The sequence below is a fragment of the Paramormyrops kingsleyae genome, chromosome 9 (assembly GCF_048594095.1).
Source record: "Paramormyrops kingsleyae isolate MSU_618 chromosome 9, PKINGS_0.4, whole genome shotgun sequence".
NCBI lineage: Eukaryota > Metazoa > Chordata > Actinopteri > Osteoglossiformes > Mormyridae > Paramormyrops > Paramormyrops kingsleyae.
In genome coordinates this window covers 14,948,547-14,960,533 of record NC_132805.1, presented here as the reverse complement: position 1 = coordinate 14,960,533, position 11,987 = coordinate 14,948,547, and the positions used below count along the sequence as shown (strand labels likewise).

The 11,987-nt window shown below is 42.8% G+C and overlaps 2 protein-coding genes across 2 annotated transcripts; one reads left to right on the top strand and one right to left on the bottom strand.

Moving 5' to 3' along the window:
* Positions 1-722: 722 nt before the first annotated feature.
* c1s.2 (complement component 1, s subcomponent .2) lies at positions 723-6,730 on the bottom strand. Its single transcript, XM_023795619.2, has 11 exons — positions 6,319-6,730; positions 5,967-6,168; positions 5,584-5,764; positions 5,374-5,496; positions 4,603-4,793; positions 4,039-4,189; positions 3,835-3,950; positions 3,311-3,404; positions 2,978-3,109; positions 2,128-2,202; positions 723-1,768 (listed from the first exon to the last, which is right to left on the bottom strand). Exons 1-11 carry the CDS (start codon positions 6,324-6,326, stop codon positions 981-983), a joined length of 2,061 nt encoding a protein of 686 aa, XP_023651387.1. The 5' UTR covers positions 6,327-6,730; the 3' UTR covers positions 723-980.
* Positions 6,731-6,842: 112 nt separating this feature from the next.
* Positions 6,843-11,012, top strand: LOC111835377 (tumor necrosis factor receptor superfamily member 5). The gene is made up of 8 exons (XM_023795620.2): positions 6,843-7,196; positions 7,395-7,520; positions 7,592-7,744; positions 8,092-8,185; positions 8,958-9,037; positions 9,679-9,795; positions 9,889-10,005; positions 10,721-11,012. Exons 1-8 carry the CDS (start codon positions 7,112-7,114, stop codon positions 10,897-10,899), a joined length of 951 nt encoding a protein of 316 aa, XP_023651388.2. The 5' UTR covers positions 6,843-7,111; the 3' UTR covers positions 10,900-11,012.
* Positions 11,013-11,987: the final 975 nt, after the last annotated feature.

Genomic DNA, 11,987 nt, shown 5'->3' with positions numbered 1-11,987 from the left:
ATTTGTGATGTACACTGTCTGTTTGTGATGTCTGTGATGACATCCCCTATATGGTGTCTGCTTGCACATGTACAGTGTTTTCTGTGAGGCTCACAAACACCTTGTACTGGTTAAGTATGGATGGATGGATGCATTTCATATGGGTGTAAAAGTGCAGCAGACTTGCTCCCCATTTTCACTCCAAAGTATTTCTGACCCCATCTGTGCAGACCCTCATCACACCTTCCACCATTTCCGTAATTATAAAAATCATTATTTTTATATTAGGGCGGCATGGTGGTGCAGTGGTTAGCACTGCTGCCTCGCACCTCTGGGACCTGTGTTCAAGTCTCCGCCTGGGTCACATACGTGTCGAGTTTGCATGTTTTCCCTGTGTCGTCATGGGGTTTCCTCTGGGTACTCTGGTTTCCCCCCACAGTCCAAAGACATGCTGAGGCTAATTGGTGTTGCTAAATTGCACTTAGGTGTGCATGTGTGAGTGAATGGTGTGCAAGTGTGCCCTGTGATGGGCTGGCCCCCCATCCAGGGTTGTTCCCTGCCTTGTGCCCATTGCTTCTGGGATAGGCTCTGGACCCCCTGCCAGCCAGTAGGATAAGCAGGTTGGACGATGGATGGATTATTTTTATATTTTTTGGTCACAAGCATCTTACATACCCTTCATCAGTCAGACTACATTTTTGGGTATCCCATGTGTTAAATAAAAAATAATAATTCCATTTATATTCTTATTCTTTACTTTTGGCACTTTATTTTATTTTATCCTTTTGCGTAACATACTGAAAGAACAGATTCTGACAGACATGGCAGTAGAGTTATATGCATCATAAACTGAATGTCCTTACCATAAACAATATTCAGCTTAACAATAGTCCCAGATTAATCTCTTATTTGGTATCTTAATGTGATTAATTTTTCATCATAATTCACGCTGACCCCTCAAAGTGGATATGTATGATTTGTAGGAATGCATATTAAATGAATCACTGGGCTGAAGATGATTCCTTCTCCATTGTCTCCTTAATCCAGTCCAGGTACTTGTCAACTTTAGTGTAATAGCCCAAGTCTCCACACTCTTCTCCCCAGGACACAATACCATAGAGCTGGTATGGCTTCTTGTCCTTGGAGACAGCTGGACCCAACGGCGGAACAACCAGGGGCCCCCCACTGTCCCCTTTGCAACTGTCTTTGCCCCTATCTCCTGCACAGAACATGTTGTCAGTAAAAACCAGGGGCACTTGCTTATCCTTATGCAGTGGAGTTTGGGAACACTTCCCACTTGAATAAATTTCCACATTAGCGTACAGCAAGTCCATACTTCGTCCTGCCATATCATTGTTTTTGGTAGCGCCCCAGCCAGAAATGGTGCCCCACTGGCCTTCCATTGCTGCCGCATCAGTTTTCGCTGGTAGACAAACAGGGAGCAGGCTGGAGCTCAGGGGCGCCCTGGTCTTTAGTTTGATCAGGGCGATGTCATTGTCATAGTTTTCTTCTTGAGGCAGGTACTTTGGGTGAATGTAGTATTTCTCTACATTCAGGTTTATCATTGTCTTTCTCTGTTTCAAATCTATACCTCCCCCCAAAATTCGAGGATTTTCTTTCAGTTGGTTGAACACGTGGGCAGCCGTGATGGCCCACTTGTCGTTAATGAGAGCTGCTCCTGCACGATGCTGGACGATGCGTAGCTGCCACGGGATCTGCTCATGTTCTGCCTGTGTGCCCCCTATAATCCTACCAAAGCTTATCAATTCCTTTTCTGTCCTTCCACACACTGAGCAGGAGAAAATGGTAGGCCTTCTTACATTACATTCATTAGCATTAGCAGATTAGCAAATTAGCAACATTACTGAAAATGACTGAAGTACTCGTTCACAAACATGGACACTGAAAACATCATAAAAGACTAAAGACTGTCAATATATTTAAATATAAAGCATGAACTTTGCAGTTCTGCACGCCAAATAAAACACTAAAACTACTAAGAACTTGGATGGTGTTGGGCCCTGTAATCTTTCTGACAGTTTCTTTATCTGTCTGCAGTCTAGCTTTTCAAATAAATTATGTGATGGACATGCAGAGGTATTAACAGGGCACCAGCATTGTGTACTGTGGTGTGGAGGAGCAGTATACCTGGCACACATTTGGGAAAGTCAGTTTGACCAGCCTCAGACCTCCATTCGCCATGATGATCACAGATATACCTCTCTGAGGGGTTCGGTAGACAGCAATCATGTTACACGATGATACAGCCTTATTCTCCATTATAATACCATGTTAATTAATTGTAAAATTTCCAGAGGGTGACAAGAAGGGCTTGGAGATCCAGTACAGACAATCCCCATGTTTCAAATGAGATCTGTTCCCTAAGCCTGTGTTTAAGTCAAATTTTTAGGCCAGAACAATAATAATACAGTGCATAACCATCTCCAGTGGACACTTCATCCAAAATCACATTTTTATTTAGGGAGAGCAGTATCAGACAGTCCATGGGTGGCTCGGGGGCTTTTCTGATCCTGGGATTCGAATCAGCAATCACCCCATCAGTGGGACAGTGTCCCAACCTGCTGAGCCACAGCCACCCCTCCACTGTAGACATGATTACATTATTAAATGTATGTATGTATATAGCATGTTATATAGAACAGTTCAACACAACCAAGGCACTTGACAGAACTAAGGCGGTGCCACTGTGTAGCACCCACCTAGATGATGGGATGGCAGCCATCCTGCACCAGTACATTCACCACACAGTAGCTAAGGTGGTGAAGGGGCAGGAGAGAATTCACTAATTAGATATAGGGGACAATTAGGTGGCCAGATCATAAAGGGTCAACAGATGCCCAAGGATCTTTTATGACCACAGAGAGTCAGGAGCCCGGTTTCATGTCTCATCCGAAGGATGGCACCATTTTTATGTCTGGGATGGATTACCTAGTCTGAGTTGCAGGTGGTATGGCTGCTAACATAGTGACATACATACCCTCTCCCTCCAGATTGTAGTATTTCGATTTGCACTGAAGATGAATGGCACCCTGGTACTGGGTTTTGGTCATGTTGAGTATGTCGAGAGGCCACTGGTTTTCCTGAATGTCAGGTTCACCGCATTCCACAACTGCAGTGTTCAGTGGACACCAGAGGAAATTTCATTGTATTATGATTTGTATTATTAAATAACATTTGCTGACATATCACTTAAATGCTGATGCGTCTGTAACAGTATTGATAACTGTATGAGTTCATGCCAGTGAGTTTTGTATCCTTTTTTAGCATTGTCACCATGCATATTTGTCCTCATTATTATGTCTCACATCACCTTCACAGCTATAGACAGGGCTCCAGGTGCCAGTCCTGCCACACCAAGATGTGTAGGTGACATTATCAATGATATGCGGTACTTCAGCAACATCCTGTCAGAAAACATTCAATAAATCTTCCCATGTGAATAACTGCTGATTTGAATAGCTGTGTTCTTAGAATCTTGCTTTATTTGACAGATTTTGTGCAGTTCTTGCTACAGTACTGCTTTAACTTGTACCTGGGCATTCACTGGAAGCTCAGCCTAGCTGCACTTACAGTATACCTATTTGGCTCCTTGACAGCATGAATGTTTATAATGTGCCATTTGCCTCATTTGTGTGTCACTTTGGACAAAAGCATCTGCTAAATAAATGAATATGTAATCTACTCAGGGAGCAGGAAGGATACACAAGATATAGAAATACTCAGATGTCTAGACAAGGCCAAACCATATTATACTGGCAAATGGTATGTTGTAAGCCCATAAACTACTGAGATATCGTACACTGAAATGTGATAATCATGAGTGTTTCTACTTACTTGGTTATGAAAGAACCCAGTGTTGCATTGCACAGTGACCTTTTGGCTTTTTTGATACCTGGGAAGTTTTGGTGTTACTTGTGAGTTGGGTGTTACTTGATTGGGACAGGTCTTTTCTGGAATCAGCAAAAAGCCATCATTAGAATTGACCATTTCTTTCCAATAATGTAATCCAATTTCACCAAGGGCACAGATGACTGTCACCTCTGCTTGTATAGATGAGTCTGAAGCCAGCATTGCTTCCTGAGCTGTCTGAGTTGAAGACAATCTGGACCTGGTGAGATCCAGTAAGGATGGGCGAAGCAGGAGGGTCTTTACCACAGAATGGGCCAAAGTCTTGATTTGGAGTCTTTATCTGTCCCAATGAGACACAATGTGGTGCAAATAACTTATAAAGAGATTTATAAGGTACATTTCATGTCAGTACAGTGCTGATTGAAACTTGTCTTATAAAATGTCATCAAATGTCCTTCATCTGAATTTCAGCACTTCTCCAGGGTAACCTAAATAACAAAATACAGACTGCTCTTCATTGTCTGGTACCATCTCATCTCCTACACTAAACCCTGATAACCATCTGAGATAATCATGTCATCATAAATGCAAATGTAACAGAATAAGTAGGGGATGCATGTTAAGTTTTGCTGGCATTACTTGAATTAAGCAGAGAGTAAGCCTCGCACAGTCGATGAGCACAACTCATCAAATCTGACAGCAGCCTCTACCCCAAAGACTCAACAGGAAAGCAGCACAACTATCATCACCCACCAGCAAGGAGTCTTTGCAGACTCCGTCCTCTTCTTCCACATCAAACTCCCCGTTGAATTCCAGGACCAGCTGGACTCCATCCTCCACCGACAGGGTGTAGGAGCACTGTGCATCTGCTGCATATGAGCCTGGCCAACCAGGGCTTGACACCATGCCCTGAAGGGACCCTGATAGGTCCTCAGTACACATTGCTTCACCAGAAAGAGACGTGATGCTCAGTTAACACCTTGTGTATCACTCTGGGACATTACAATTGGAAATGATGCTCACTCTTCACCTTTAGTAACACTAACCCCACAGCCAACACAAGGTATCTGCACCCTAAAAATGTAATAACACACGAGTTTACATGGGGAATTTGTTTGGACCTATAAAAAAAAAAACCCTTGCGTCATTCTGTAGCTTCACACTGTGAGACGTTTGGGAATACTGTGCATGCTACATGCAAATATAAGACCCATGTGCTGCATGCATGCACGTATTTGTCAAATCAGTAACTACAATGATTTTGCATTAGTTCATTCTTAAATCTATGAGCTCTCTGCTTCCCATGTTCAAATGTTTCTACCAGAATAGACAGGCAGAAATGCAGCAGGAAACTGAGCTGTAGGCAGAAACAAGGGTTTAACCATTGCAATGGCCGTGCATTTTGTTTTTTATTAGTGAATCCATGATCAATAGCTGGTCTAATCACTAGATTATTTTTCCTGATTTAAGCTAAAAAGATGTAGCAGCAAAATTATTAAGTTTGAATGTCTCTATTCGTATTACCTGTGCAGGTGCGTGTGTCGGTTTGGAGACGGTAACCATGGCGACAGAAGCAGCGGTACCCCCCTATATAGTTGCTGCAGAAATGGTTGCATCCATTGTCTTCATGGGCACATTCATCCACATCTGTATAGACAGAAGGTCAGCATCAACTGCCGCCATGCTAAGAGTCACGCTATCATGGCTACGTTGCCGTCTCCAGCCATTGCCCACCTTGCACGGTGTAGAAGGCCCTGAAGCCGTTGTGCCTCTCAGAGTTGGAATAGTCAGAGTTGAAGGAGAGAGACAAACAGCCTGATACTGAAGACAGAAGTGAGGGATTGACAGATGACTGGAGCTCCTCATAGGACATGCGGCCACAAAGATTGTAGACAGTTCTATTGTCCACTGAGATCTGAGATGGAGGAAGAGGGAAGAGCAGGATAGGACTGGGATGCAGAGCAAGGCCTCTACTTCTGATGTCAGAAATGGCAAACAGCGGCTTTATTATGCAGTTTAAGCCAATAAATGTCTTCATATTCCTTAGCATTAATAGCATTAATGTACAATTGCTAGATATGTGTAAGAGAAATTACAGGTTGATGCAAGGAACTGACCTGCAATGCATCATTAGTGCAGTCTTCGCTGTCCTCCAGGTCGAGGTGTGTGAGCGTGAGTGAGAGGGCGTTGCCAGGAGGAGCACATCTCATCCAGTTTAGAGTGGTGTCCTCTGGGTAACCTCTGGGGTAACCTGGGGACTCCACCCACCCCAACAGGGGCAGAGACCAGGCAGACAGAGGTAGGAAGAGTAGATACAGGCTAAGACAAACAAAGCATTACTTGAATTATAATTAAATTACTTATACAGTACATAGACATATACTAGCTATTTAAATATTTATACCAACAAATAAGTAAATAAATATCTATGTTTATAACACAAATTTAAAGCAAGGGCAACGGACATACCTGAGCATGATCAAGACCTACAAATAACGGCTCTTTCTCTAACAAGCTGACCACCAGACCTACTAACTCCTCCCATCCGGTAACTATTTTTTAAACACTGAGCAAGCGTCCAAAATCAATTTGCCTTTGTTTGTTCTTTTTCCTCTCACATGTTGCCAGAGGGGACCAACTGGGTCAGGACAGGGAGGACTGGGGAGACAGCATATCAGTGCCATAGCTGACTATGCTGGCACTGAGTGCGGCTTTGCAGCACCAGTTGTACTATACCTGTACTTTCACATGAAAAACAAGTGGCCTGTCTTGAAGTATTTAGGCCAGTTCCCATCATACACACACACACACATAGCATGCATACATAAGTCACAGTAAAAGCCACATAAGCATAACTGCTTTAGTCATAGACTTCTGTCTTGCTGTACTGATACTAGACAACAGGAAGTCACCCAGAAAAAAAAAGTAGTGCGAAACAGACCGGAGAGGGGGTTGGAGGCGGGAGGGGAGTTTCCAGTGCACAGGAAGAAGGTGGTGGGGGGGCAGTGGGCGAGACGAGGTTGAGTTTTAGAGGAAACACTGTTCATGATCATGTAGATAGGCAGAGGTGATCGAGGAGATAACACCAATTGTACAGCGACTCGGGAAACAGGCGACAACCCAGAAGACTGCCGTGGATCGCGGCTCACACAGTGGAGCTGACAGCCTGGTAGGGGCTCAAACAGACTGCGAAGCAAAGGGAGAGGAAGTGCTGAGTTACGTGGAGGCAACATCAAAAAGAGATAAGCCAAGGGACAGCAAGATGAGCACCATACAGTTGCGTTGTCGTCCAGATGAATACCCGTCCACACATAACGGGGGCAGGTGCTGCAAGCTTTGCAAGGAAGGTGAGCATCGTTTGATATTAGCGCCGAATCTGAATGGCTCTCTGTATCTGTCGGCTCAGCTGAGCTTGGTGCCTTTTGGTTTGGTCTTTAAAGCAAAAATGCAGAGGAAAGATTGAAGTGGGTAGCTGAGCGTAGCCAGGCAGCGCGTGACAGCGGCACAATGGTTACCCTGTTCGCTCTGTATCCCTATCTGTGCAGGACAGTTCATGGTGGCCGAATGTGACCAGAACACTACAACCAAGTGTCAGCAATGTGGGCATGGTCACTACATGGACGAGCTGAACTATTTGGGAAAATGTCAACCCTGTAAAGACTGCCCTTCCAGTAAGTCTGCCACCCCCCCCGTGAAGTTTGTAGCCCCCTGCCCTGGCAGTTGACCTTCCCGCTTCTTCCAGTCAGCTTTCTGGAAAGGGAATCCGAGTGCAAGATTGACACAGACACACAGTGCAAGTGCAAGGAGGGCTACTACTGCCTGGAGAAGGAGAAGGAGTGTGATCATTGTCGCCTTGCCAAGAAGTGCCCCGCCGGAGAGGGGGTCGAGATGAAACGTGAGTGCCACCCTGCCCCTCTGCCATGGCACCCCGCACCTGCCAAAGCAGCAGGTTACTCCACAGCTATCATATTGCACATCACGCATCCCCAGGTACCCTGACTGTGAGGCATGGATGGACATTACAGATATACTTTGGTAGCATGAAGATGTTTATTTTACTTTTCAAGAAAATATTTTGATTAATGATGTGCCTGTTAAAATTTATTTGAAATTTACTCACTTTCCATGTCCTCTGATTTTGTTTCTCTACATTTGCCATAACCATAATGTTATATGTAATATTTATATTGCTCTTGATTTATATGCAAATTAAAAGATAGTTCCTTTTTCTTCTATTGACAGATACCTCAAAATCTGACACAGTGTGTGTGCCGTGTGCCAGTGGAGAGTACAGCAATGTGACAGACCTATATGCACCTTGCCTGAAACATACCGAGTCAGTTTCTCACTTTCTTATTTTCCTTCCACTTTGAGCCTATATCTGGGATAGTGTGTGTGTACATAGAGGTGGATAGTTCAGGTCCACAAAGTAAAAATCCAGACCAAAATTTTTTTTCAACCCACCAGTTTAGTATAAAGTCACAGTCACAGGGTATAAAGTGGTTGGTTGAAGGAAAATGTTGATGGATTTGTACTTCCTGGACCTGAACAACCCCCACCCCCCCACACACACACACACACACACACACACACACAACTGTAATCATATGTTTGTGGGGACCGCTCATTCATTTCTATAGGAAAAATGCTAATTCTTACTATGACAACCCTAACCCCTACCCAGCCCTAACCATAACCACAAGTAACCAAACAAAATACAAGATTTTTTGCATTTTTAGTTGTTTGATTGCAGCCATGTATTTTTTAGAAAATTGAGCTTTCATTTATGGGGACCAGGCATAAGGTCAAAAAACAGGTATTCATCATGTTGTGGGGACATTTGCTCCCCACAAGATAAAGTATACCTGGACCCCACACACACACTTGCTGTGTGTTGCTGCAGTATGTATGATGCACTCTAGTCCAGGGGGAATGTTATTTTGTGACACTGTATACCTGTATATGGATGGTATGACAATAAAACATACTTGACTTGACAGTATGACCCCAAAATAAGACACTACTAGGCAGAATTGTGAATCACATGCTTAATTTCTGAAGTTGTACTCTCTGTCTGTGTTCATCTCTCTTTTCAATCCCCCTTCTAGCTGTAAAAGTCTCGGCTTGGAATTAGTAACTCATGGAACGAATACTGCGGATGCCAAATGTACTCCCAATCCCAACACAGGTATGGTAAGAAAGCAACACTAACATGGTTCATACTACAATTTATCAATACAATCTGTAATATAGGTATTTCAATAACTAGCTCTCTGAAGCTTTGCTGAGAAATGTTATGAACTTGTTTATATACAGAACTCACAGAAAGTCTTGGGACACTTTCTTAATTCAGTCAAAAGATTGCAAATTTATTATTTTTACGACAAGAATTACTTTATTAATTAGTTTACAAAAATATATATCACATTACAAACAACCAGTAGTTTTAAGTAAAACATTCCGATCAAGAAGCAATACATTGAAACCCAAAATATAGTCCTAAAAGAGCTGTTCCAAGTTTATTGACAGTCTCACTGGGTGTTTTTTAATTAGTAACATCGCTACAATACAATTTTTAAAAAAAATGAAAATGTCTGTGTGAAAGGTATGAGCAGATATGTTAATTATTGCTTTTAAATGGACTTTTGTCATGAAACCAATAAATTTGCAACATTTTAACAGAATTGGACAAGCGTCCCAGACTCTCTATAAACAAATGTATTTAATTGTATTTAAGTATAAACTTAATGCAGACCTATAATGAACACAAAGGGCCCTTTAAGGTGTTCCTTCAGGCAGAAGTGTGACTGTCCCTCCTCTGTGTTTCAGAGTGTCTGTGGATGGTACCTGTCAGTCTCTGGGTGGGCTTTGTGGCCACGGTACTAGTGGTGATCATCGTGTATGTGTACTGGAGAAGGAGCCGGCAGTGCCGCGCACAGATCACAGGTGCATAAGAGATGCTGAAAGAGCCCCCCCCCCCTTCCCCCCAACCACCCCAGCTGACCCGGCACAATCTGATTCTTTCTCCCACCTCCCCAGGGTCCCAGTCCACAGAGAACCCGGGTCACTTATCACTGATTCTGCACGAAAACGATCTGCATTACCCAACATTATGCTTGGATGACAAATTCCACAATCACCCCCCTCCCTGTGAAGGTATGTGAACTCCTTGGCAGTAAAACCTGTGAAAAAGCTTTGATTTTATTGTTTCAAGGAAGCTTATTCCAGAGAACAACAATAATCCAGGTTACATACAATATCTACCTTATACATAGGTGATTTTACCGGGGGCATAGGGGAAGCCATTGCATACTCTACCTCATGAAAATATTATTTGAACCTGAGTTCAACTGAATTAAATAATATTGCAAAGTTGTATTTGAAAATGCACCTTGTATTATTTATATCAATGTATAATAATAAATCATAGCAAACATATTCACCACTTTTTTTTTTTTACTAATATATTTATCTAGATCAGGCACATGTGGGGGTGGGGGGAATGGCCCATTTGGCCAAACAAATGAAGATGCCCTACTTCCCAGGTGCAGGGTGCCCCTTTTCAATCACTGATGATCACACAACAAAATTTACTGAGGGGACCCCCCACTCAGTTGAGCGTCTACCCCTCTAATAGGGACACACCTTGCACCCCCGGGGAAGAGAAGTCTAGAGTTGCCTATGACCTTATCTGCACGCCTCCACAATGCTGCCAATTCAAGCACAAGGCCAGACAACTACTAAAGTGTTATTTCAAGAACTAATAGAGCTGGCCATAACTTTCTGTGAGCTGTTACTAGGGGACTTAATTAGAGACCTTTGGTGAAGTGCCATCGAGCTCAGTTACACCATTCATCCTTTTGTCACCCAGTTCAGATTAGTGACTTCACGGGCCCCTCTGAAATTGAGTGTGACGGGGTGACCATGACAGTACTGACGTCGGCTGAAAACTTCAGCAAACCGGCTACAGCTGGAGATGCCAGAGGGAACCTCAATCATATGTCGCTGTGTCACTCGGAGCCTCAGGAAGACGAATGGGCTGAAACATGACCGAACACACACATGCTGACCATGAGGAATATATGTGTGCAACTTTCTGCTTCGTTGTGATGTCTTTTTTCACTGTTCTGTCTTTTAATAAAATGACATTCAGAGAATTATCATTTCAGTCTTACTCCCATTAAAGTTTCAACTGCTATCACAGCATAGAGACATGTCTATTGTAGCATTGGTCAGTCATTAAGACTGTCCTTGATAACGATGACACAAAATTGTCCCCATACAGCATTAAGGACCAGAATCAAGAAATCTTGTGATTGCAGGAGGAACCTCTTACACCCCTGAGAAAATACATGTCCAGACATAATGTGCTAAAATATGTACAGGCATAAATGGATATAATGGGAGAAATGTCACATAATAACCCAGGGTGAATAGGAGTCCCATCTTCTCTGCACCTGAGTAATCTAGGCAGGGATGATTCAGAATAAAGAGAAATTCAACACATTTTTGGTTATTCTCATCTGTTATCAACCGGCATGAATTTGCAGTGAACAAAATTAAATTTCTGGCAGAATTTAGTTTAAATTCAAATTCAATGCTTGCAAAACAGATCAGAAGCTGGTCAGTTACTGTACTTTTTAAAAATTTTAACCCAAAAGAAATAAAAATTCTACACACCCTTATTGTGCAGGGTGTGGAAAACAGCAAGTTGTAGGAATGAGTGGGAAAATATTTCCAGTCAGGTTATGCCAAACTGATAGACTCTTATCCAAAAACACTTGTCATAAAATGTAAAATGTTGTCATAAAATTAAAATTGTGCTTCAGCAAAGTATTAGGTTAAGGGTGTTGCAACCAGGTTTTTAATGTTTTTTTTTTCTGTAAACGGTTTTGAATTATTTTCACCTTTTCTGTGTAGGTTATAATTTCACATTGGTAGTGGAAAAAGACACGATTTATCTTTTTTTTTACATCACAATAACTTGCCATTTTAACCAGGGTGTGTGGACTGTAAAGTATCATTATGCCATTGTTTTCATAGAGCAGTGTCTTTCAACCCAGTCCTTGGGGACCCCTAGGTGGTCCACGTTTCTGCTCCCTCCCAGTTCTCTGCCAGACAGTCCACATTTTCCATGG